Source organism: Labeo rohita, chromosome 9, assembly GCF_022985175.1.
Source record: "Labeo rohita strain BAU-BD-2019 chromosome 9, IGBB_LRoh.1.0, whole genome shotgun sequence".
Classification (NCBI taxonomy): Eukaryota; Metazoa; Chordata; class Actinopteri; order Cypriniformes; family Cyprinidae; genus Labeo; species Labeo rohita.
In genome coordinates, this window is record NC_066877.1 from 18,872,083 (window position 1) to 18,899,602 (window position 27,520).

Here is a 27,520-nt window from a genome sequence, read left to right on the forward strand (position 1 = left end):
AATATTTTTAATGTTTTTAAGCTTCTTCTGCTCACCAAGCCTGCATTAATTTGATCCAAAGTACAGCAAAAAACTGTACCATTTTGAAATATTTTTACTATTTAAAGTAACTGTTTTCTATCTGAATATATTTTGAAATGTAATTTATTCCTGTGATTTCAAAGCTGAATTTTTAGTGTCTTTACTCCAGTCACACGATCCTTTAGAAATCATTGTAATATTCTAATTTGCTGCTCAAAAACATTTGTTATTATTATTACGTTGAAAACTTGTGAGTAGATTTTTTTTCAGGTTTCTCTGATAAATAGAAAGTTTAGAAGAACAGCATTTATTTGAAATAGAAATCTTTTGTATCATTATAAGTGTCTTTATCATCACTTTTGATCAATTTAAAGCATCCTTGCTAAATAAAAGTATTAATTTCTATGATTTCTTTCCCAAAAAATATAAAGAAAGAAAGAAAGAAAGATAAAAGAAAAATTATACTGACTCCAAGCTTTTGAATGATATCATGTATAATGTTACAAAAGTTTTTTTTATTTCAGATAAATGCTGATCTTTGGATCTTTCTATTCTTCAAAGAATTCTGAAAAAAAATGTACACAGCTGTTTTAAATATTGATGATGAGGATAATAATAATAATAATAAATGTTTCTTGAACAGCAAATCAGCATATTAGAATGATTTCTGAAGGATCATGTGACACTATAATTTACACATAATTTAAAATACATTAAAATAGAAAGCAGTTATTTTAAATAGTAAAAATATTTTTATTAATCAGTTTTTTCTATACTTTGGATGAAATAAATGCAGGCTTGGTGAGCAGAAGATACCTCTTTAAAAACATTTAAAATCTTAAAGTTTCAAAAAATCAATAATAATAATTAATAGTTGAGTAATTACCAATAGTTATTATTATATATTGCTTTTCATTTAACATTTAATTTAATTAATTGATCTAAAAAACAAACATAAGCAAACAACAATATTTAAATAGGGATTAATCGATGTGGAAAGTGCTGCTCTGCATGTTTTGCTGAATCAAGCTTGTGGAGAAAGTGCTGCTGTAAATATTCTGCTGACTGAGCTGTGTTTGCATGGAAAGTGCCGCTGTGAATGTTCCGCTGAGTGAATGATGGCGTGCCTGCTGGAGGCCCCTTTACGCATCAGCGTGTTATCTGTGAGTCTCTTTAATTATACCTATTAAAAATCTACATTTTAGCTTCAGGATCACTTAGGTATACACTAGACACGTTAGATAGACTTTAGCGAGTGATCTTAACTTAATCGATGTTGTTTTTAATGGCTGGCTGTGTGTTTATGTGGCTAACATTAGATCTGGATGTGCTCAGAGCTGTCAAATCAAAGTTATATTTAGTTTTCAGTCTATATTTAGAGCTGGGGCTTCAAAAACTAAATCAAACCTGCTTGATATTGTCTGATGAAGCGGTTAAATGATGAAGTGATGGGCTAAAGTGCTGGTAACGCCCCCCTTTTGACAGCCCTGTAGTTCTGTCCTGTATGTTTTGACACATGTTGATCTACTCTCACTGTGGTGAAACCCAGGTGCAATGATGCTGTCAGATGTTGTTGCATATGTAATTGAATGATTACCAGTCTCAAATGTCACGGTATTCACATAGTGCTCAAAATGGTAGACTAGTAAAAAAGCATTAACATGATGCTTGTGTGCCATTCAAACTTTAGCCTTCATGTTCGGTTTATTATCTTCCCTTCAGATACTTTGAATGCGTTCCTCTGATCTAATCAACCGTAGTGCGATATTGTTAAAGCCTTAACCCTTTGTTAATGATAAAATAGAAGTGCTCTTTTCAAGTTAATTGTTATCCCATATATTAACTCTGTCTCTCAGTCAATTTGATAATCATATTTACTGTTTTTATTCGTGTTTTACATTACTGAGGTTTGTGAGACTCACAGAAGTTGTTTTTAATTTTTTATTAGTATTAAATTTCATCTGCTACCATTATTCTTAAAATCCTGATGCCCTGTCATAAAATAAATGAGCTGTTAAAGGTTCTTGATTTTTTTTTTCAGATCTAAAATTGTTGTACCTGTAGTAGCTTTTTATTTTGATACATAAATTATAATATATGAAATATACACTATGTTTTTGAACATATTTTTTTAAAGAAGTCTCTTTTGCTCACCAAGCCTGCATTTATTTGATTCAAAAAACAGCAAAAGCTGTAATATTGTGAAATATTTTTACTATTTAATATAACTGCTTTCTTTTTTTATTTCTGTGATTTCAAAGGTGAATTTTTTGTATCGTTACTCCAGTCACGTGATCCTTTAGAAATCATTCTAATATGCTCAAGAAACATTTGTTATTATTATCAATATTTAAAACAGTTGAGTACATTTTTTAACGACTCTTTGATGAATGGAAATAGGGCTGTCAACGATTAGTCGCGATTAATCGCATACAAAATAAAAGTTTGAGTTTGCCTAATATATGTGTGTATAATGTGTATAATTATTATGTATATATAAATACAAACACTTTCATGTATATATTTAAGAAATATTTACAAGCATATTTATTTATTATAATTTTTATATAATTTATATTAAATATAAATAAAATCATTTTGTATATTAATAACATATTTCTCATATATATACACATTAATTTGTGTGTGTTTATATATACATAATAATTGCACACAGTACACACACATATATTAGGCAAACTTAAACTTTTATTTTGTATGCGATTAATCGCGATTAATCGTTGACAGCCCTAAATGGAAAGATTCAAAGATAAGCATTTATCTGAAGTAGAAAGCTTTTGTAACGTTATACACTACCATTCATTCACACTGTACCATTCATACCATTCTGAACTTTCTATTCATCAACGAACCTGAAAAAATTCTACTCGGCTGTTTTTAACATAATAATAATAATAAATGTTTTCTGAGCGGCAAATCAGCATGTTAGAATGATTTATGAAGGATCATGTGACTGGAGTAACGATGCTAAAAATTCAGATTTGAAATCACAGACATAAATAACATTTTAAAGTATGTTCTAATAGAAAAAAAGTTATTTTAAATAGTAAAATATTTCAAAATTGTACTGTTTTTGCTCTGCTTTGGATCAAATAAATGCAGGCTTGGCAAGCAGAACAGACTTATTTAAAAAAAAAAAAAAAAAAAACATGAAAAAACTTTTGACTGGTAGTGTAACTTTTGATACTTAGGTCATTGTAGCTATAAGCTCCAATCCAGTGAGATTAGCACTGGATTTCATATAAATCTTATTTCAAATGTCAAATAAATGTCAATTGGTCATGTTGTAAGAATTTCAATTTGACTCTTCCGAGTAATGTTTTCTAAACTGACAGCTGCATAATTCTTTAGGGTTGGGTAATCATAGAGGGATGTAATACTGTAATTGAATAATGATCCCAAATCATTCAAATGTGTAGTTGAAGTCTGTCAGAAACTCATTTGTGCCTGAACAGGTTGGGTTGGTACATCGAAACACCATTTTGTTACATTATGTTATAAAGTAATAGAGTTCATGTGCTTGAGTGATGTTCTGAAGCATGACGTGACATTTATAGCAGTGCCAACTAATTGCGTACCTGCTTTGGTATGTTTGGGTGATCGTCTTTCCCACTTTTCCCTGGCTTGAACTTGCCATCTCTGCCTGTGCGAGTGAGCTGCAGTGTTTGAGGAGTTGGGAAGTCTCCTTCTAGAGATTTCCACCAACAGCTGGCAACTGTAAGGATAAACACACCAAAGCATTGAGACCCCGTGAGCCAGGAGGAGGCTATGGGGTGAGTCTGAGGGTGTTGTGATGCCTCAGATGGGATGAGTTTGCTGAATCATCTTTGTGCTGTCATTTGTCACTATGCAGGAAGTCACAGCCACGAGTCGCCACTATGTTGACCGGCTTTTTGACCCCGACCCACAGAACGTGCTGCAGGGAGTCATGTGAGTAAACAACCATGTGTGTGAGCGCTCCGCTCTGTGTTGTAGTTCACCATGCTCACTTTTCTGAGTGCTAAAGATGAAGCTGTCACCATAGGAGGTTGTTTTTAGTCCTTAGAGAGCAAGTGTATGGTAGTGTTTTTTTGGTTTCATCATGTAAGACGTTGTGAGGTGCTGTGCTTGTGTGTTTATGTGAGTGTATCTGGGTAGCTGCGGCTCGGGTCTCTTCATCTTTATTTTTAACTCAAGGCTTCAGCTCTGGTTACTGTTAGCTTGATCTTTCCCGACTGCCATAGCCATACTTTTCCTCAGATATAGATCCTCCTTCAAAGAGGCATGAACTAAAACATTAAGGTTTTTGCATTTATGCTGCTTTAAATTCATGTCAAAATCATTTTGACAAGATGAACGCACAGAGATGCTGTTAAAGTCAGTAGGAAATATTGGTTTCTTTTGGGGGCGTGTTTAAAAATGATGATGAATACCAGTTTGCTTCCTCCATAATTAATGTTGTGTCAGTCCTCCTGGAAAATTCCTACATTAAAAAATTTAATTAGCTATTATTATTATCATCATTCATTCATTTATATTTATTATTATAGTTTTCATTTTAACTATAGTTTAGGTTTCATTAATTGTGCGCATTTGTTATTTTATTTTTATATATTTATATTAATTTATTAATAAAAGTAATTTAATTTAATTTAAATCATTATTTATTTTATTTCAGTTTTAGTAATCTTCAACTTATTTCTGATTTTCATGAGATGTTTTAAAATGTTTTTCATCTAATATATCTGTTTTTAACTTCATTTCAGTTATTTATTTCAATAATTGTTTTGTAGTTTTACTTTCTTTTCTCTTTACAGTAACACTGGGCAATTTCATATTTCTTTCTCATTTTTTTCATTTCCTGACAAAGGCAGAAAGCTTTTTAGTGATAATGCAACAAAAAAGAGCAATTGATGCACATTAGGTTTGTAATTGATGCTCTGTGTATCTGTTATGACTCTTATGTGCACTCAGCTCTTAATTATATCATTCTGATTTGACTTGAACGTTGTATGAGTTTGTTGTGGGTATGGAAACATTTGTAAATATTTTGGGTGCTGTTGATGAAGAATGGATCGATAAAGCATCAATTACAGTTGCACATGCATTGTCATTTTAGTGGAAAAAATCCTTCTGGAAGAAATATAAAATTTTATGGCATGTCCTTTTTGTTCAGTGCAGAATCTTGTTACATTACCTGTGTGCTGTATGTGCATTCAGCTAATGAGTCATGAGATGAGAGTCTGCTAGGAGGGTGTTACTATTTGCTCTCATTATCAGCCTCTGTGATCCTCAGTTCATTCAAATGTACGCTAACAAGTTACATTTGACATGATGAACGAAAACACCAGTGTCCTTTACTTCAAATGTTAAACAGCATATTGTTAATTTTTGTTTAATTATAGTATGTGTAGTTTTCACATTAATTAAAATACTAATTGTAATATTTGTACTTCAAAAAATCTTTCTTATACTGAAGGACTATTAAAACGGCAAAAAAAACTTTTAAAAGTTTTTTAAAAAAATTTCATCCTTTGATCAAAATACTGTTAAAACAGAAATACTGTGTATTATTACAATTTAAAATAACTGTTTCTGTTTATTTATTCCTGTAATGACAAAGTAATTTTCAGCAGCCATTATTATTTCAGTCTGGAGTGTCACATGGTCCTTCAGAAGTCATTCTAAAATGCTGATTTGGTGGTCATTTTTAAAAACATTTTGAAAACAGTTGTCCTGCTTTAATGTTTTTATGTAAACCATGATAATTTTTGAGCATTATTTAATAAATACAAAGTTTAATAGAACAGTGTTTATTTTAAATGCAAGTCTTTTGTAATTATGTAAAAGTCAAATCAATTAATCATGATTAATCACATCCAAAATAAACGTTTGTGTTTAAGTAATATATGTGTATGTCTATGTATATTCATATATAAATATACATAATATATATTACATATATTTAAGAAATATTTACATGTGTGTATAAACACTCATATATTTATAAATATATATCACATATTTTTCTTAAATAAATACATGTATGTGTGTATATTTATACACTATCAGTCAAATGTTTTTGGACAGTAAGATTTTTAATGTTTTTTAAATAAGTCTCTTCTGCTCACAAAGTCTGCATTTATTTGATCCAAAGTACAGAAATATTTTTACTATTTAAAATAACTGTTTTCTATTTAAATATATTTTCAAATGTAATTTATTCCTAATTTTAGCATCATTACTCCAGTCACATGAGCCTTCAGAAGTCATTCTAATATTCTTATTTGCTGCGCAAAAAAAAAAAAAAAAAAAAAAAAAAAAAAAATTGTATTATTATTATTATTATTATTATGTTGAAAACAGCTGAGTAGATTTTTTTTCAGGTTTCTTTGATGAATAGAACGTTTAGAAGAACAGCATTTATCTGAAATAGAAATTTGTCACATTTTAAATGTCTTTATCACTTCTTTATCAATTTAAAGCATCCTTGCTAAATAAATTAATTTCTATAATAATGTCTATAATAATACAAATTTCTTGGATTAATTTGGATTAATTTGGACAAATAAATGCAGGCTTGGTGAGCAGAAGAGACTTTTTTTTAAAAAAACATTAAAAATCTTACTGTCCAAAACTTTTGACTAGTAGTGTATATACTTATAAATACACACAGCACACACACATATATTATGTGAACACAAACTTTAATTTTAGAAGTGATTTATCACGATTAATCGATTTGACAACACTAGTCTCTACTGTTACTTTTGAACCGTTTAATGTGTCCCTGCAGAATGAAAGTACTAACTTCTTAAAATAAATAAATAAAAACACATTTTAAAATAAATAAAATTGAAAATATAGAATGCATAAAACTAATCAGTCAGCAACCATTTTTTTTCCCACCCAGCTTGTTCATCTGACCAATAACACCCTCAAAATTACTGGAAACTTCTGTTGATCTGTTTCTATATCATAGAATAGGTATGTTTTGTATATTGAGTTATAAGTGATTGCACCTGTATTGACAGTGACATGAAGAATGCTGTTATTGGAAACAACAAACAGAAGGCCAACCTGATTGTGCTGGGAGCCGTGCCAAGGTAAGTCCGCCTACTTCACCCTTCTTCAACCAATAGAACTGCAGTGAGTTTTGATGCAACCAGTAAGATTTAAGCATCATAGCTAATTTATCCAGTTGTCTGGGCTGGGCCAATATAGGTGGAAGATTACAGTAAACTCCAAAAGTCAAAGATTATATTCAAAATCTTGGATTCAAAATCATATTTAAACCTGTAATTAAACAAAGAGACTCTCTTGAGCTGTTTTCTTTGTTTTATGTGCTAATCACTGCTGATGGGGATGTACTGGTGTGTGTGTGTGTGTGTGTGTGTGTGTGTGTGTAGACTCCTGTATCTTCTCCAGCAGAGCTCCTCTAGTCTGGAGCTAAGGACCGAATGTGCGGTCGTGTTGGGAAGTCTGGCCATGGGCACAGAGAACAACATCAAGTCCCTGGTGGACTGCCACATCATCCCAGCCCTGCTACAAGGTTCTTGCTCTGTCTACTAAGTCTCTCTTTGATATTCCTGTTCTAAGTATATTTTTTATCAAAGAAATGTATGAAGATATCTTCATGATTCCAATCTTTTGACCAGTGTTTTGTGTTTCTGTAGGTCTCTTGTGTTCTGATCTGATCTTCATTGAGGCATGTCTGCGCTGTTTAAGAACCGTCTTCATCAGTCCCGTCACACCAGTGCAGCTGCTCTACACAGTAAGACGACTTGCACTTTCTGAAATGACATATGCACATGCATAAACGGAAGAATGATCAACATGTTTCAATTTGCACCAGGACCCTACTGTGATCCCCCACCTCATGTCCCTGCTGAGTCGGTCACAGCACACACAGGAATACATCACACAAATCTTCGCCCACTGTTGCAAGGTAACACACACAACTTTGTGCATCACACAGTAAATATGCATTTATTTGGAATTCTAAAGCAAATAGTTCCAGCTCTAAATTCTGATTAGATCAGCCACATAGAAGCTTTATTCCAAGCCTTATTAAGGATTATCCGACATGCACCTGTGGCCACTCGTTAAACCGTAAAATGGTTGCAGTATTACACTTTAGGCTTCTTGGCAAGGTAATGTTTTCTTTTGTCTCTATTGAAAAATGCATTGAATATTGTGTTTGTCCAGACTCCAGAACATCAGACGGTGTTGTTCAACCACGGTGCCATCCAGAACATCGCTCCTCTTCTCATCTCTCCCTCCTATAAGGTACAAAAAGGATCTAAAATGGCTTTTCCATTTGATAATGTGTTTTTAATGCATGGGACAGTGTGTTCTAAGTAATTATGTTTTGCAAACTCTCCCTGTAGGTACGGATGCAGGCGTTAAAGTGTTTCTCAGTTTTGGCCTATGAGAACGCTCAGGTCTCCATGACACTGGTGAATGGTGAGCACGACCCTCATCCTACTATCATCAAGTACTATCATTTGATCACCACTTATTTTGTCCTCCTGCCATACACTCATCAGAGAGTCTTTTTGACTTCTCTTTTGTGTTGCAGTTTTTTTCATTATATTTTGTAATATATGATTCACTGTTCAGTGGAAAAAAAAGCGTAGTGCACAACATGCAAAATGCATGTTATTGTTTATTTAGTACTGACCTGAATAAGATGCTTTACATAAAAGATGTTTACATATAGTCCACAAGAGAAAATAATAGTTGATTTTATAAAAATTAACCGGTTCAGAAGTTTACATCCCCATGATTCTTAATACTGTGTTGTTAACTGAATGATCCACAGCTGTGTTTTTTGTTTAGTGATACTTGTTCATGAGTCCCTTGTTTGTTCTGAACAGTTAAACTGCCTGCTGTTCTTTAGCAAAATCCTTCAGGTCCCACAAATTCTTTGGTTTTTCAGCATTTTTGTGTATTTGAACCCTTTCCAACAATGGCTGTATGATTTTGAGATCCATCCTTTCACACTGAGGACAACTGAGGGACTCATATGCAACTATTACAGAAGGTTCAAGAAGGGATGAAAACTTTTGAACATAATGAAGATGTGTACATTTTTCTTATTTTGCCTAAATATCATATTTTTTCATTTAGTACTGCCCTTCGGATGGCAGAGATGATGTTTCCCAGAAGACAAAATAAGTTAAATTTACCCTGATCTTCATATTCAAATTCACCCCGGCTCTTAATGCATCGTGTTTCCTTCTGAAGCATCAGTGAGTGTTTAAACCTTCTGTAATAGTTACATATGAGTCCCTCAGTTGTCCTTAGTGTGAAAGGATGGATCTCAAAATCATACATTAATTGTTGGAAAGAGATCAAATACACAAATGCTGAAAAACCAATGAATTTGTGGGACCTGAAGGATTTTTTTTTCTGAAGAACAGCAGGCAGTTTAACTGTTCAGGACAAACAAGGGACTCATGAACAACTATCACTAAACAAAAAAAAAAAAACACAGCTGTTGTGGATCATTCAGGTAACAGCATTAACAGTATTAATAATCAAGGGGGATGTAAACTTTTGAACTGGTTCATTTTTATAAATTGAGCTATTATTTTCTCTTGTGGACTATATGTACACACCTTTTATGTGAAATATCTCATTCAGGTCAGTATTAAATAAACAATAATATGTGTTTTGTATGATCCTTCTTATTTTGGTAAAATAACATTTTTAATGATTCTGAAAGGGGGATGTAAACTTTTGACCTTAACTATATACTTCTGTTGAAAAGTTTGGGGTCAGTAAGATTTTATTAATATTATTTTAATTCAACATCGAAGCATTAAAATTGTAAAGATTTTGGTTTCAAATAAATGATGTTCTTTTGAACTTTCTGTTCGTCAAAGTTTCCTAAATATTAACCAGCACAGCAGTTTTCAGCATTTATGATAAGTATAAGTTAAAGGAAACATGTGACACCGAAGACTGGCGTAATAGCTGCTGAAAATCCAGTTTTGCCATAACAGCAATAAATTATATTTTAAATATATTCAAACAGTTAACAGTACTTTTAAATTATAGCAGTATTTCACAATAGTACTGTATTTCTGTGTAAATATGCAGCCTGTGTGCATTAGAGACTTCAAAACCATTGCAAAAATCCTACTGACACCAAACATTTGAGTGGTAATGTACCTAACATTAGTTGATGGCTTAGTGTTAGAGCCTAACATGATAAGCAGAGTTTTCTTATAGCAAATCACATGAAGCTTGGTTCATAATTTTTTGCAATGTTCCTTTTTCTTTGAATCAGACATTGTTATTAGGTAAGAGCTAGTGGTTTGTTTGAAGCTTAAAACATTTATTTAGGTTTCCTGTATGTCTTTGGAGATTGTGAATAAACTAATGCTTAACCCTTTTCACACAAAAATAAAAATTGTCATTAATTACTCACCCTCATGTTGTTCCAAACCCATAAGACCAATCATCTTCGGAACACAAATTAAGATATTTTTGATTAAATCTGAGGGCTTTTGGACCCTGCATAGACAGTAATACAACTACAACGTTTTAGGTCCAGAAAAGTAACAAAGAAAGAATTATTGTTTTCTTTGTGGGTTGAACCACTTATGTCACATGGACTATTTTAACAATGTCCTTATGACTTTTCTGGGCCTTGTGTTGATATCTATGCAGGGTCAGATAGCTCTTGAATTTCATCAAAAATACTTTCATTTGTGTTCTGAAGATGAACGAAGGTCTTATGGGTTTGGAAAGACATGAGGATGAATAATTAATGACAGTTTTCATTTTTGGGTGAACTATCCCTTTAAGCCTGCTGAAAGTCATATTATTGTGTTCATATGTATATGTTTCTCAGTGCTTGTAGATGGTGAGCAGCTCTCTCAGGTTTTTGTTAGAATGATGCAAAGGGACAAACCCATCGAAATGCAGCTTACAGCAGCCAAATGGTGAGCAAATCTCATCCTGCAGGTTATTTATGAAAATACATGGTTAATCTCTTCAGATTTTACAAACTCACACTCTTTTTTTTTTTTCAGTTTAACATACATGTGTCGAGCAGGAGCCATCAGGACAGACGACAGCTGTATTGTACTAAAGGTACCTCCAAAAAACTTCCCCATCCACAAAAGTGTTACCATTAAAAGTGTGTTAAATTCTAGTTCTCTGTGTGTGTGTGTGTACAGACTTTGCCGTGCCTAGTGCGGATGTGCAGTAAAGAGCGGTTACTAGAGGAGAGGGTGGAGGGGGCCGAGACGCTAGCCTACCTGATGGAGCCGGACGTAGAACTACAGCGGATTGCAAGCGTCACTGACCACCTTGTGTCCATGTTAGCTGACTATTTTAAATACCCAAGCTCCGTCAGCGCCATCACTGATATTAAGAGGGTAACTTCACGCACTTATACACACACACACACACACACAAACATATTTAATTAGCTTTCTAAATGAGGACACACCAGAGACTTCTGTTGTTTTTGTTGAAAGTTTAAAGGGATAGTTTAACTAAAAATGAAAATTCTGTCATTAATTTCTCACCTTCATGTCGTTTCAAACCAGTAACACCTTTGTTCATCTTCAGAACACAAATGAAGATATTTTTAATGAAATATGAGAGCTTTCAGACCCTGCAGTAGAGCCAGAAAGGTAGAAAGGACATAATCAAAATAATCCATGTGACATCAGTGATTCAACCTTAATTTTATGAAACTACAAGAATACTTTTTATGCGCAAAGAAAACCAAAATTACGGTTGAACCACTGATGTCATGTGGACTATATTAACAATGTCCTTACTACTATTCTGGGCCTTGAGCATAGTAATTGTGTTAGGGTCAGAAAGTGCTCAAAAATAACGTAATTTTGGTTTGATGAATGAAGGTCTTGCGGGTTTGGAACGACATGAGGGTGGGTAATTAATGACAGTATTTTTATTTTTGGGTGAACTATCCCTTTAAGTACGCAGTTTCAATAGTAGGTGTAACCAGGTACCTTTTGCTTTTCCAATGAAATGTAGACTCAGTGTAATTGATCATCTGTCTTCTTGTAGTTGGACCATGACTTGAAACATGCACATGAGCTGCGACAGGCAGCCTTTAAACTCTATGCCTCACTAGGCTCCAATGACGAGGACATCAGGAAAAAGGTATTACATTACATTACATTATATTATAAAAATCAACACCATGGCTATTGACTACTTTTACACCTAGCAGTTAAAACAGGTTATTGTGGTGAATGAGCTTCGGATGTTAACATTAATTTCTCTGCTACAGATTACAGAGACAGAAAACATGATGGACAGGATTGTTAGTGGCCTATCAGAATCTAGTATCAAAGTACGGTTAGCAGCAGTCAGGTATGACACAACTTTTCACTTAAATATTTTGAGATCAAAAGATTTTGACTGGTTATTTTAAACATTCTATTGATCAGAGGATCCTGAAAAAAATACGGTTTCCACAAGCTTCACATTAAGCTATTAAGCTTCACAATTGTTTTCAATATCTGCTAATAATAATTACAAAATCAGCATATTAGAATGATTTCTGAAGGATCATGTTAAAAATTTTTTTACAATATTACTATTCTCACTTTATTTTTAATTAAATTAATGTAGTTTTGGGGAGTATAAGACATTGTTCAAAACATTTTTACGAATCTTTCCGACCCCAGCTTTTGAATAGTAGTGTAAATGTTAAATGTGTTTGTTGAAAAGACACAAAAGTTGGATACTGAATTAATTCAGAGCATAAAACAAAGAAATTTCAATTTATTTCTATCAAATTTTATCTAGATGTCTGCACAGTTTATCAAGGTCTGTACAACAGCTAAGGACAAGTTTCCATGATCATGCAGTATGGAAGCCACTAATGAAGGTATGATATTCAGATGATGTTGAGTTAAAACTGGACGTTAATCAGACCTTAATTGAATGCACATTTGTTTTGTGGGTAGTTATTACAGAATGCACCAGATGAGGTCCTGGTCATGGCCTCTTCAACACTATGCAACTTACTTCTGGAGTTTTCACCCAGCAAGGAGGTAAAGTACACACACTCTGTTGGAGTTTATTAGCATTATACAGATAAATTTAAATTGTAAAATTAATATTATTATAATTAATATTAAATGCTTTTACAGTATAATAGTATTATTACTATAGTAATATTTAGTTTTGTATTTAATTTTTATAATTTTAATAAAATAAAATATTGTAATAATCACTGAACTCTCCGATTTTCTGTGCATTTAACAATATTATTAGCAAAAGACATTAGAATAACACTGTTGTTAGTACAGTTTAGTTGCTTTGTCATAATTAAAAGCTAAAAGGTTTTTTCTGTAACTGTGAATGTGTGTGTTCACAGCCTATCTTAGAGTCTGGGGTCATCGAGTTACTATGCAGCCTCACACAAAGTGACAGTCCAGCTCTAAGAGTCAACGGCATCTGGGCTCTCATGGTAAGACCTGGTGATTTCGGTCCACACTAAAGCTTTGCTATGAAAACACTCTATGTCATCAGAAGCTGTTATGTTTATTTGTGCAGAACATGGCCTTCCAGGCAGATCAGAAGGTGAAGGTGGAAATAGTTCGAGCTTTGGGCACAGAACAGCTTTTTAGACTCCTGTCTGATCCTGATACCAATGTGCTCATGAAAACATTGGGGCTGCTTCGAAACCTGCTCTCTACCCGGCCGGTAATACACATTATATATATATGTATACTCGGTTTCATATGTTCCCTTTCTCTGTCTAACAAGATTATAGGCTTTCTGTAATACACACACACTAATTGTCTTTCTCTGTCTTTGGTAGCATATAGACCAGATCATGAGCTCACATGGAAAGCAGATAATGCAAGCGGTCACGCTTATCCTAGAGGGAGAACACAGCATAGAGGTCAAAGAGCAGGTGAGCTGCTCAAACAAACTAAGATGGCATTGTGCTCATTGGGTCTTAAAGAAGAGCTGTTAAATTCCACAGGTGTTTTGTTAAAGAAGCAGTTCACTTACAGAACAAAAATCTACTGATAATTTACTCACCTCCTTGTCATCTAAGATGTTCATGTCTTTCTTTCTTCAGTTGTAAAGAAATTGTTTTTTGAGGCAAACATTTCTCAGGATTTCTCTCTATATAGTGGGCTTCTATGGTGCCCGCAAGTTTTACGTTCCAAAATCCAGTTTAAATGCACAATCAAAGGGCTCTAAATGATCCCAGCTGAGGAAGAAGGGTCTTATCTAGCGAAACGATTGTTATTTATTAAAAAAAAATGACAATTTCTATACTTTTTAACTTCAAATGCTCATCTTATCTAGCTCTGCGTGAACTCTGTGTATTCCAGTTTAAGACAGTTACGGGCAGGTCAAAAAACTCATCTCATCTTCTGCTCCAACTTCAAAATCGCCCTACATCGCTGCAGAAGTGCTAGTGTTTACACAGTGAACGCGCAAGGAGGGAAAGCACCCTTTACAAAAAAAGGTAACACAGCGATGTAAGATGATTTTGAAGTTGGAGGAGATGAAAATGAAAATGAGATGGGAGTTTTTCGACATACCCTAATTGTCATAACCCTAAAGTTATCGAGAGTTCAAGTGTGTAAATTGTACTTTTTTTTTGTTTTTTTTTTTAGAAAATAACGAATCGTTTTGCTAGATAAGACCCTTCTTCCTCAGCTGGGATCGTTTAGAGCCCTTTTTGCGGGCACCATTAAAGTCCACTATATGGAGAACATTCCTGAAAATTTTTCCTCAAAAAGCATAATTTCTTTACGACTGAAGAAAGAAAGACATGAACATCTTGAATGACAAGTGGGTGAGTAAATTGTAAAATCTGTACATTTTTGTTCTGGAAGTGAACTTCTCCTTTAAAGGCAATCCCGGATATTAAAACTTGCATGGCTTAATATAACATAAATTCTGTGATCAAAGCAAAATTTTCAGCATCATTTCTCCACTCTTCAGTGTCACATGGTCCTTCAGAAATCATTCTAATTTGATTTTCAGTTCAAGAAATATTTTATTATTATTAATATTTAAGACAGTTGAGTGCAGTTTTTTTCAGGAATCTTTGATGAATACAAAGATCCAAAGACCAGCATTTATCTGAGATAAAAAGCTTTTGTAACATAGTCAGTATAATTTTTTTTTTTTTTTAGGAAATTAAAGAAATTAATACTTTTATTTAGCAAGGATGCTTTAAATAGATCAAAAGTGATGATAAAGATATTTATAACATTACAAAAGTTTTCTATTTCAGTAAAAATGCTCTTCTGAACTTGCTATTCATCAAAGGAACCTGAAAAAAAATCTACTGTTTTCAGCATAACAATAATAATAAATGTTTTTCTAGCAGCAAATCAGAATATTAGAATGATTTCTGAAGGATCACGCGACTTGGGTAATAATGCTAAAAATTCAGCTTTGAAATCACAGGAATAAATTACATTTGAAAATATGTTCAAATTCAAACAGTTATTTTAAATGGTAAAAATATTCCAGAATTTTACTGTTTTTGCTGTACTGTGGATTAAATAAATGCAGGCTTGGTGAGCAGAAGAGACGTCTTTAATGACATTCCCTTAAACATGCAGATAACTGCTGCTGAACCTGGAACATTTGTTTAGGAGCATTGATTTTAATAGTTTACAGAGCTGATGTTTAACAATCCTTTTGTCATCTTTTGCAGACATTGTGCATATTGGCCAACATTGCTGACGGAAACACTGCCAAGGAACTCATTATGACCAATGATGACATGCTCCAAAAAATTAAATATTACATGGTTAGTGCATAGTCATTAGATCATCTGGTTTCTCAGTTGTGTGCTTTTCTTCAATTTTTATGTTCTCTGTACCATTTTCCTTAGTCTCCTTGTACTGTTGCTTGTTTCCACCTTATCACCTTCCTCTTGCTCTTTCTTGTCTCTCTCCTACTGGTGAATTTTTTTGCTAATATGAAATTTCTTTTATTGTCTGTGTTTCAGGGTCACTCCAATGTGAAGCTGCAGCTGGCTGCCACCTTCTGCATCTCTAACCTCATCTGGAATGAGGAGGACGGTGAGGAGCTTGTGTTACATGGTTTTAGTGAAGGGGCAGTGGGGGACCGTTTAACTTAACTGTATCTGAACCAGTCCTCGAGTCCTCTTCGTGTATTATCAAGAATACAAGTTTGTGTTTTTCCACCTCCTGCAGGCTCACAAGAGAGACAAGACAAGCTAAGGGAGATGGGCTTTGTTGATATCTTACACAAACTCACCCAGGCATCAGATCCCAACCTCTGTGACAGGTGATGGACAGACCGGCATTCATCTGTTGATAGTCGTTTCATCTGTTGTTTGGTTTGGTGTCATAAAGTAATGATTTGACTGTTCGCATCTCTGTCATTCTCTCAGGGCAAAAACGGCGATGCAGCAGTATTTGGCATGACCTCGAAGGAAGGCGGGATACGGCCTCACTAACAATCTCTAGGAGGATCACATCTCCTGTGTTTTTGTTTTAGATTCAAATTTCGTTTCGCTCTTCCTTTTGTTTTGTTGCACAAGACACCTTTTGTTGTGGAGACCCCGAACAGCTTCGTAAATCAGAGACACGGTTGCCAGGGGCCCACAGCACCTTTTGGGCTTTCAGCTACGTTGGCTTAATACGTTTTCTGCTGAATTCTTGGAACTATTATTTTTTTTGTTTGTTTGTTTTTTGGACTTAATGTGAAGGAAAAAAAAATTCCTCGACGTGTGTTGCAGCGCCACCTGGTGGATTGAGGCTTTGACGCTTTGGACTCCCTTTGGAGAAAGCCGACTGACCTCTCAGTGCTACGCTTGTAGGAGCTTAGTCTCCTTATTTTGGTTTGCTGATTTACTATTGATATTATTATAACTATTATTATTTTAATTGGGACTTTGACACAAGGTTAGAAAAGACTGCTTGTTTTTGTTCTTTTTTTGTGGATACATACCTCGTAAATATATATAAATATAAATATATAAATATATTTTTTGGATTTTTAATTTCTCTTTCAGGTTGTTTTTCCCCTTTGTATTTTCCTCTCTGTAATATAGGCTGATGTGGGTATATCTGGAGAGGCAGCATGTTGGGTCATATACACTGATCTATATATAATGTTCTCTATTATAGATCAGTGGTCATATTCAAAGACATTTTCGTCAAAATCACAACCCCAAATAGAAAAGTGAAAGTTTGTTTGCTCTTTCCACAGGTCTTTGTTTTCTCATTTTCACTCCCTTTATCTTCACACGAATCGGTCTCCTCATAACTCCCTCTTTTTGAAGCTCTATAGTGAATGTTTCCACTCAAATATATGCAGGCCTCTGCCATGGAGCAGTCCACTGCTTTGTGTCTTTTTTCTGGGTCGGGAAGGGCTTTTTAGCACAGAAGAGCTTGGAGATGAAGCGGACTTGGTGCTCATGTAGGAAAAACAGGTTTGAATCCTCCCTTTGACCCTTTTCCCTGGACAATATTGTATCTTCTACTTTTGCAACAAAAAAAAAGTTGCAGGAAAAACTAAATATGCTAAATAGCTTACTAGAGATAAAGTCTAGCAGTTATCACATTCTTCAGACTTGTTGGACCTTGGTGCTTACATGGGAAAAACAGGTTTGAGTCAAGTGTACCGCACGCATCCTGAAAAGTGAATTCAGAATGTTTTGATCTCCATCTGGTGGTTGGCTGCAGTATCGGTCATAAACCCTGTGCTCTCCATGTAAACCAATGGTACATCATCCAAACTAAAAAATTAAATTAGACTTTAAATACATTTTTCTATAATTTTAGGCAATTCTTTTCATGCTGATGTATGTTTAACTGTTCATTTTTTGAGTAAGTTTGAATTTAATTAGTTAATTGATGCTATAAAAACGGGGTGTGGTGTCATGATTGTGAGCTTGTGATTGGGGAGTTTTTGGCAGGACCTCACAATCGCTATTGCGCAGACTCAGGCTCGAAATGACGTCATTGGTGCAAGATGATGAAAGAAAGTGGAGATTAAAACCCAATTTGAAAAAGAAGAAAAATATTAACAATGAAGTAACAAACTAGAGTGAGTATTATGTTGATTTGAAATCATTTAAAATATACATACAAATATTTTTCCAGTGTTTCTCACAAACTTTTTTTTACATTTACAGTTTACATTTACCTTGCAGAATCTACAAAATGTTAATGATTTTACCATCATAAGAGGGATCGTACAAAATGCATATTATATTTTATTTAGTACTGACCTGAATAAGATATTTCACATAAAAGACATACAGTCCACAAGAAAAAATAATAGTTGAATTTATGAAAATTAGTTTAAATAAGTTTACATAGACTTGATTCTTAATGCTTTACCTAAATGATCCACAGCTTTTGTTTTGCTTTGTGATAGTTGTTCATGAGTCCCTTGTTTGTCCTGAATCATCTGCCCACTGTTCTTCAGAAAAATCCTTCAGGTCCCATAAATTCTGTGTTTTTTCAGCATTTTTGTGTATTTGAACCCTTTTTAACAGTGACTGTATGATTTTGAGATCCTTCTTTTCACACTGAGGACAACTGAGGGACTCTCATGCAACTATTACATAATGATCAAACACTCACTAATGCTTCAGGGAAAAAACAAAAACAAAACAAAACAAAAAAAAAAAAACAATGCATTAAGAGCCGGGGGTGAAAACTTTTTGAATTTGAAGATCAGGGTTAATTTAACAAATTTTGTCTTCTGGGAACATGTAAGTAACTTCTGTAGCGTCTGAAGCGCAGTACTAAATAAAATAGAAAAAAGAAAAAGATATTTAGGTAAAATAAGAAGAATGTACAAATCTTCATTCTGTCCAAAAGTTTTCACCCTCCGGCTCTTAATGCATTGTTTTTCCTTCTGTAGCTTCGGTGAGTGTTTGAACCTTCTGTAATAGTTGCATATGAGTCCCTTCAGTTGTCCTAGTGTGAAAAGATGGATCTCAAAATCATACAGACATTGTTAAAAAGGGTTCAAATACACAAAAACGATGAAAAACCAAAGAATTTGTGGGACCTGAAAGATTTTTCTGTTCAGGACAAACAAGGGACTTGAACAACTATCACTAAACAACAACAACACAGCTGTGGATCATTCAGGTAACAACAATATTAAGATTCAAGTATGTAAACTTTTTAACGGGGTTATTTTTATAAATTCAACTATTATTTCCACTTGCGTACTATATGTAAACATGTTTTATGTGAAATATCTTATTTAGGTCAGTATTAAATAAAAAATAACATGCATTTTGATAAAATAATGAATATTTTGCAGATTCTGTAAGGTGTATGTAAACATTTTACCTCAGCCGTACACATATGGGGTTTTGAAAACATGGATGGATTTTCGCATTGGTCTGAACGAAAACCGATGATGAGCTGATTGAAAATGCAAATTCATTCTCTTTCAGCAGAAGGCGCTTTTGAAGCAGCAAAAATAGCGGTTTAAGGTGGACAGAAAAGATTAAATAAAAATGATATCGAGCCGCATCAATGAATGTGGAACACTGTTTTCATATTTTAAATAAACCAAACATATTTTGTATCTTGTAAATAAGGCAGTTTTAAAAGGAACACAGAAGTCTTTATTCTTATAAAACATCACCTTTTGTTTTATTATCCTGGTAAGTGTCTCTCATAAAGCTCATTACAGTTAATAAAATACATCTGGACCCCTGTTTGCCTTGGGTCGTGCAGCCCAACCCCTCCCCCCATATATGCAGGCACATTCCTCATGCAAATTAAATGGACATGCAGGAAACCCCAGACCCCAATGTCCATCAAAGTTCCTACTATCCATATTCGTACCCCCTGACCTAGGTAAAGAAAATAGAAACCAAAGTATTCTATTGTGTTATAAACAACGTGCCCCTTCCCTAGTCAAGCAAGCACACGTTAGTCAGGACGGACAGATGGCGCACGTGCCATTTGTCCTCAGCAAACTGATAAAACGAGATGATGTCAGTCTGGTTCCAAGAGATGTGCCAAATCATATGGCGACTAGTGAAAAGAAGTGACGCTGGCTGCTCGGTTTTAGCCAGTCTCTTGCTGGTCATCAGATATCAGAGATGCTGAGGTGATCATCGTTACTGAAATCCATAATCACACGGCGGTGAGAAACTCATTCAGTCTGAGGCGTTTCTGCTTCCGTGGGCAGCAGCTGCAAGAATCATCTGTGAGGTTCCTCCTGGGAAACTGTTCTTATCAGAATAGCAGATAAATACATACAACAAATCATTAAATAAATAGACCAGTGAAATAAAAGTGCAGTGCTCTCTATTGTGAAACGACCAACAGCTTTAGTATTGAGAATGCTGAAAATGGGGAGCGCTATAGGATTTTTTTCGTATATATTTAATGAGAAGGCACGCTGGCAGGATGGCTAAAGCTGTGTATATGTGTTTATTTCAGTCGTAGATATGCTATCTCTGGCTGTTCATTAGGTGTCATGCCCAGCATATGGCATGCTGACACTTTCATAGTCTGACTGCTAAATATAATTACTAGTATGGTATTCTGATGATTGTCTTAAGTATGCCTGTTATGACTTCGTTTTTAAAGACGTAACTTGAGCAACAGAATATGTCTACTACAAGCTATATGTAGGTGTTGCAAAAGTTAATTTTGGACCTGGTTGTATATATATGTGCATGTGAGTGAGGTGTTATGCTTTCAGCTTCCTCTAAATCATATTTGTTTTGACTGAATATAATGAAGACATCTATAATCTCACTGAAACTGATCATTTTTCAGAAGTGGAGGACAGGCATTTCCCAAGGCCTCCATTCTGACTAAATATGCAACTCATGATTCTGGCTAGTGAATGTGTTGAGTGGCCTGGGACAGTCTGGATGTAACAAATGAAGTATTGTGGATAATCTGTTGTGACAGCTCATTCATTTATCAATTCTGGAAATTCAAATATGAACTTGATTCACAAGGTGGGTAATTAGTAGAGTAAAAACATTGTTTTGGTAATACAGAGATAAGAAACACCACCTGACAATGCCTGTACTCTGTGCATGATTAGTGCACAGCCATGCAAGTTAATCAGTGCACTTTCATTTGTTATATTAAATTCCCATTGCAAGGTACGACCGCAGCCTCATCTTTGCAGTTCTGGACACCATGCTTTATGTTGATTATGATGACCCTATAATGCCTTTAGAAGAGGAGCTTCATCATGAAGTTGTGCTCAGAGCAGAGTGACTGGCTGGTGTCAGGTACTGAGGTGCTCCCAAGTGAATACCACAGTGGCTCTGTTCCAAATCACAGTAAGCTGCCTAATTGTAAGCCGTCTACATTGGCAGCTACAATCTAAAGTAGAATTTTACCTCAAAAAGAACCTCATAAATTGAATTGACTGAACTGAAATAGTATTCATGAGTATGCAAGATATTTCGAAGTTTTCTGGAATTTTGTTGATAAAGATAATTTGTCAATGTTTTGCTAACTGTTTTTATTGTGCTGGTATTTTGACAGGTTTATGACTGCCTTAAACAGCTGACCACAATGCTTTTGATATTTTTTATATTCTGTATGATGATTTGCACGAGTAACAGAAATTAACTTTTTCAGTAAGTTTAAATAGATTTTTACCTTTTATGGGCATTTTACCTTTCTAAGGCCAATTGTTTTCTAACCTAATCAAATGTATTCATCATGTTTTGTATTAAATTCTTAAATGTAATCAATACATTCAAATAGTAAGACACCATAGGGATGTTACCAACCAAAGTAAATCAGTATCAACAAAATTTGTGTTTGCAATGCAGAGGTGGCACAGAAGTGGCATTTAGATGCATTTACACAGACTGTTTAATGCAGGACATGAATACATTTACCCTGCAGTTACAAGTCCATAAATAATATTCTGATGTTTTAAAATCAAAACATTCAAATGTTATTTGAAATGATTTTGAGGGAAAAAAAATACCTCAAATACAAACCTAAAATCGCCAGTAGGTGGCAGTAAATCACTGCATGAGTGAGTCACTGAGTCATTCATTCAAACGATTCGTTCAAACAGCTGAGTGATTCAGTAACAAAACACCATTTTGTGTTGTTCAAAGATGCACAGTTCTGCTGTGGCTTTGTTTGGAACTATTTTCACTGACGAATTAGAGCAAAAACAGGCGCTTGCATCTAAAATGTAAGTCGATGGTTATTAACTTGTTTATTGGATTGTTTTTATAAAATCAATATCACCTTTGCTGAAAAAACAACTAAAATCAGCCTAAGTAGCTGGTCATCCAGCCTGGTCTTAAATGGCCAGCAGGTCAGGCTGGGAGACCAGCTGGAACAACCAGCTAAAACCAGCTTGATCAGCCTAGCCAGGCTGGGAGACCAGCTAAGTCCAGCTACTTCCAGCTTAAACCAGCTTAGGCTGGTTTTAGCGTTTTTTGTTTTTTTTTTCTTTTTTTTTTTCAGCAAGGACATTTGCAATCGTACTGATATTTGGAAAAAAATACTCTTTGCATGATATTAACTGTATCAGATCATACGGTCATACTGGTACATATTTACCCCCTTATCTTACATTTTGGGGGAATTTTAAATGCATTTTAATAGACTAAATAACGCAGTGAAAGCGTGAATTCTACAGTAGATGTGCACGCACAGTAGTCTAACCTACATCATGTAGTGTATGTACAAACTCTTTGGGTTTGTTTTTGTTTGGTTTTTGCGATATACTCAATAATGTTGAATGGCATATAATTTAAACAACAATTCTGATATTATTGTAGATGATATATATTGCACACTCCTAGAATGCAGCATTATTCTCTCGTGTTTTTGTTTTATGTAACAAGTGGGACAATCCTGGATGAAACTTTTCACTAAAAGCAGTCGAAGATGTTTTATCCATGATGCATACATATGATAGTGACTTTTAAGACAATACTATTTTAGCTGTCTGCCATTTGACAAAATGCATCAGTACCATGCCTATGATGCCTAAAAATGCTGTCTGTAAATAGGTAGCTCACTAGGGTTTGGAACAGAGCCACAAGCTGTCCAATTCCAAGAGTGTCATCCTGAAGGAACAGCAATCAGTTTTGTCTGTCATTCAGAATATAGGTGTGTTGGGGTAATTGCAGTCAGCCCAGTTCACCACTCCCCTATTTGCTAAGTCAACTAGTCGTAGTATTCATCTCTCAGTCTTTCACAGTGGCGGTCCCTCTTCATCTATGAAGCTGATATGCTCTGTAGAAGGCCTCCCTCCTGCTGCCCATTCTTGCATCTCAAACTCTAACTGAGGAGGTCCTGGCCTGGGGTTCTGCGGGGACCGTGAAGTGCCAAAAAAGGCTTGGCTTTCTGGCAGGGAGTCCAGGGAGCAGGGTAAGGGTGGGGAGGTATGTGGGCAGGAAGGAGGGGTGCACGACCGTGCCTGAACCCGAGAGGCAGTGGAGGAAGGGGACGAGGGAAAAGGACTGATCCCCAGCCTGTTGTCACCAGGGGAATTATTAATCGAGGGTGGTGCAGAGCAATGCGAGGGTGGTGGAGTTGGGGTGTCCTGTGAGGGGGGTCGAGGTAGCAAACCTCTGCTGTGACTGGCAGGTCGGTGAGGACCCTGGCAGGGAGAGCAGGAAGTAGACTGGGAGCGGAAAGTAGGGAGCGAGAATGAAAAGGTGAGAGATGGAGATGGGGGGTGGCTGGCTTGTGGAGGCTGGGTTGGAACTGCCTGTGTGCCTTCCCCCTCCGTTTGGGCTGTCACTGAAGAAAGAAGGACTGGCAAGGAAGGTCCCCTTAAACAGCCTCCCTGAGCCTGTGCTTGGGGTCTCTGCGGTGGGCTGGTGGGTATGAGACAGCTGGGCAAGCTAATGTTCCCAGTGTCTGCCCTGTCCAATATGGAGCAAGTTGGTCTGAGCGGTGCAGACGACGGGGCTGAAGGAGCTGGTGGCGTGGATATTGTTGGACCGCTGCTACTGTTGGGAGACGGAGGCATTGTTGGACTGAGGGCTGTCGGAGGAGGTTGAGATCCAATGACGAGCAAGGGCCGAAGGAGACGTGTCATTTCCTGTAGCTCTTTGCTCAGCTGAGAGACTTGCTGGGATAGACTAGTCATCTGTGAATGAGATCAACAGAATGTAAGTTATGGAACATGTAGTTCTGGGTGGATGTTTTCCATTCATATCATATCTATTCTATTATTAGGGGCAATGCATGCAAAATTCACTTTTACATGGTGTTGGCATAAAAATGTGACCCTGGACCACAAAACCATTCATAAGTGTTGATTTTTCAAAATACATTATCTGAAAGCTGAATAAATAAACTTTTCATTGATGTATGGTTTGTTATGATAGGACAATATTTGGCCGAGATACAACTATTTGAAAATCTGTAATCTGAGAGTGCAAAAAAATCAAAATCCTGAGAAAATTGCCTTTAAAGTTGCTTAAATGAAGTTCTTAGCAATGCATATTACTAATCAAAAATTAAGTTTTGATATACGGATTTACGGTAAAAAGTTACAAAATATCTTAATGGAGCACGATCTTTATTTAATATCCTAATGATTTTGACATAAAAGAAAAATGTATAATTTTGACCTACACAATGTATTGTTGGCTATTGCTACAAATATACCCGTGCTACTTAAGACTGGTTTTGTTTGGTCTCTTTCTTTAATCTTCCAAAAACCTAAACAGTCTAAATTATCAAGTCCCGCCCACATCCACTGACAGACTGTCCAGTATTAGCATATTTCAGTCCTCATCCAGTTGTATGCTGTCCGTCATTTTCTCCACGTTCAAGCAGCTGTATTTGTCTCATTAGCAATGCCAGTGTTTTGTAGTTGGGTGTAAAAGCGAACATAAGAGTCCTCACTTTCTTCCAACATCAAAGCCACTGAGGATGCAGTGGATTAGTTTTGTTTTTGACGGTAATGTGCCCCTAATACACCTAAATTCATTTACTGCATCCTAAAGGATAGATCATTACCCACTGTTCGTGATTAGTGAAGAAGTAAGTCTTAAACTTTGTTTGTACATTGCCTTTCCTCTTCCATGGAAGAGAGGGGTGGGGTGAGCAGAGCTCATTAGCATTTAAAGAGACATGCACCGAAACAGGTTGCTGTGAACAGAGCTGTTTTTGACAAGGTAAAAAGGTGTTGTTTTACACAAGCATTGAGGAATTTTAACCAAAGTATGTTACAGACTAACGAATCATACTAACATGTGGAAAATGGGCATCTGATGTCCCCTTTAAACAATGTCCCAGGTAACTATTTCCTTATAACTGTAGTGGCTACAGGTCTCTCGAATCACTCCACTGTCACAAAATTAAGTCTTTTTAGGATATAAAAAAGCTTTTCGCTTGGAATTCGGGTCCTGATCAATCTTTCTGAATTTAGTTTGCTATGTGGACCAGCTGAATGTATATTATCCTGTACTTACTGAACAAAGATGTCTTTTATAATAGTGCTGTAGTGCAGCCTTTTTACAAAAATCAATAAGCCACTTGTCCTACACCCTTTAAAAGTGGTAAAATCAATGTAATGCAAGGCCTCTAGTGGCTTATTGGTTTTGGTAGAGCGTGATCTACTTCTCAGACATCTTCGCAGATATAAAAGGATTTTATAACCTGCATGTTTTGCAGTGTTGTAGCACTCTGTTTAAGACTGTATTTGTAACCCTGGACCACAAAACCAGTCATAAGGGTCAATTTTATGAAATAAAATAAAAGCTGAATAAATTCCATTGATGTATGGTTTGTTAGGACAATATTTGGTTAAGACACAACTATTTGAAAATCTAGAATCTGAGGGTGCAAAAAAATCAAAATATTGAGAAAATTGCCTTTAAAGTTGCCCAAATTCAGTTTTTAGCAATGCATATTACTTATCAAAAATTAAGTTTTGAGATATTTACAGTAGGAAATTTACAAAATATCTTTATGAAACATGACCTTTACTTAATATCCTAAAGGTTTTTGGCTCAGGTTTGATACAAATATACCCGTGCTACTTATGACTGGTTTTGTGGTCCAGGTTCACATTTCTATGGTCTTCCCTGTTCAAAAAAAAACAGCATATGCTGGTCAGGTATGTTTTGAAGCATGGCAGCTGGTTTGAGCAGGTTTAAGCTGGTCCTTAGTTGGTCATGAGCTGGTCCTGAGAAGAAGATTGTTCCTGAGTAGACCAGCACATGACCAACTTAAACCAGCTCAGGACCAGCATACCTAACCAGCATATGCTGTTTTTTCAACAGGGTTGGTCTTGTCATGGACTTGGGAGCATTTGGACTTAACAGAGACTCGAGACATATTCCGGTTCCAATACTAAAACTCTATCCATAGTGTTGTATTACTTGAGACCGGAATAGGTCTGGAGATTTGCGTCACACTGACGTGAAACCAGGGGAAGCATGTTTATATGTGTGTTGAATATAATATGATTTATTTTGATTTAATGTGTTTGTTTCTTTTACCTCCTCACTCAGTTTGGTGATGCTCTGCTTGGTCTCCAGCTGCTCCTGGTTCACTGCACACAAATGCACACAAAACGAGGTAAGTTTGTTGTAGAGAGTGTTAAACACATTGTGACCCTGGACCACAAAACCAGTCATAAGTAGCATGGGTAAATTTGTAGCAATAGCCAACCATACATTGTATGGTTCAAAATAGTTGTATCTCAGCCAAATATTGTTCTATCCTAACAAACTATACATCAATGAAATCTCATTTATTCAGCTTTATTCATCATTCTCAATTTCAAAAAAATTGACCCTTATTACTGGTTTTGTGGTCCAGGTCACATTTTTAAGCTAACACAGAGAAGAAGGATTGGATAGATCAAGACTGTTCCCTGACTGTCTGATGCATATGCAAACAAAACATGTAAGAGGTGCAATCTGATTGGCCAGCTTTAATTTCTATGAGTCAGAAATTAAAGCTGCATTAGTGAAGTTCCCAGGCTGCCCTGATGAATAACTGTAAGGAAAAATTAATAAATTGATTTGCTAAGGTTGGTAAAGTTCAAGGTCTGTGGCGTCACGTCTTATCCTCAAAGGTAATAAAGAGTTTTGACTGAGACATTTAGTGGGACAAATATCCCTGAGCAGCAAAATACTCTGTTTTGCTTTGAGGTTCATATCCAATTTCAGATGTACCAGGCCTAAATGTCACATAAAAAAAATAGTTGGCAGTTTTACATATTGGTCAGATGGTCCCTTTCTATCTAAGTGGGAGGTTCTTGGACAGAGTAAGCTGTAGGATAAGTCTGACTGTGCAAGACAGTCTATTTTTGGAAATCTCACTTCATAACATTTCCTTCCAGAAATCGCATTCTGTCTTGTAGTTGTGTTTGTACCTGGGGTAGGGGATGGAGGACCGCTATGAGGTAGGCTGGGACCGAACTCAAACCTTTGTGTTGAGCTGGAATTGCTTTCTGTCTCGATGCCGTCCACAAACCTGCAGAGACATCAGATAAATTCATTTTCATCTTGCAAAAAAATCCAAAAAACGTTATTATT

General features: G+C 35.5%; 2 protein-coding genes and 1 long non-coding RNA gene across 4 annotated transcripts in view; 2 read left to right on the top strand and 1 right to left on the bottom strand.

Moving 5' to 3' along the window:
• The first annotated feature begins 1,057 nt into the window (after positions 1 to 1,057).
• armc8 (armadillo repeat containing 8) lies at positions 1,058 to 17,371 on the top strand. Of its 2 annotated transcripts, none has more exons than XM_051119853.1 (22): positions 1,058 to 1,184; positions 3,896 to 3,972; positions 7,056 to 7,127; positions 7,431 to 7,573; positions 7,698 to 7,795; positions 7,877 to 7,969; positions 8,230 to 8,310; positions 8,412 to 8,487; positions 10,886 to 10,976; positions 11,067 to 11,127; positions 11,214 to 11,414; positions 12,079 to 12,174; positions 12,305 to 12,387; positions 12,826 to 12,907; positions 12,987 to 13,073; positions 13,400 to 13,492; positions 13,579 to 13,728; positions 13,847 to 13,942; positions 15,716 to 15,811; positions 16,013 to 16,085; positions 16,221 to 16,314; positions 16,421 to 17,371. In XM_051119853.1, the coding sequence occupies exons 1-22, from the start codon at positions 1,137 to 1,139 to the stop codon at positions 16,452 to 16,454; spliced, it is 2,025 nt and encodes a 674-aa protein (XP_050975810.1). In that variant the 5' UTR covers positions 1,058 to 1,136; the 3' UTR covers positions 16,455 to 17,371. The 2 variants fall into 2 exon arrangements, with proteins under 2 accessions (XP_050975810.1, XP_050975811.1); XM_051119854.1 differs by lacking the exon at positions 1,058 to 1,184 and adding an exon at positions 3,211 to 3,759.
• A 3,519-nt stretch (positions 17,372 to 20,890) lies between these two features.
• Positions 20,891 to 27,520, bottom strand: part of kcnh3 (potassium voltage-gated channel, subfamily H (eag-related), member 3) — a 136,089-nt gene continuing 129,459 nt past the window's right edge. Inside the window, exons 13-15 of the mRNA XM_051119015.1 lie at positions 27,358 to 27,458; positions 26,477 to 26,529; positions 20,891 to 24,111 (exon numbers count right to left, since the gene is read on the bottom strand). Of these exons, the coding sequence (XP_050974972.1) occupies positions 23,209 to 24,111; positions 26,477 to 26,529; positions 27,358 to 27,458 (1,057 nt within the window). The 3' untranslated portion in view covers positions 20,891 to 23,208. The remainder of the gene's footprint in view (positions 24,112 to 26,476; positions 26,530 to 27,357; positions 27,459 to 27,520) is intronic.
• LOC127170778 (uncharacterized) overlaps positions 23,999 to 27,520 on the top strand; it is a 39,294-nt gene continuing 35,772 nt past the window's right edge. Inside the window, exons 1-2 of the long non-coding RNA XR_007828404.1 lie at positions 23,999 to 24,133; positions 26,489 to 26,555. This is a non-coding gene — a long non-coding RNA (uncharacterized LOC127170778). The remainder of the gene's footprint in view (positions 24,134 to 26,488; positions 26,556 to 27,520) is intronic.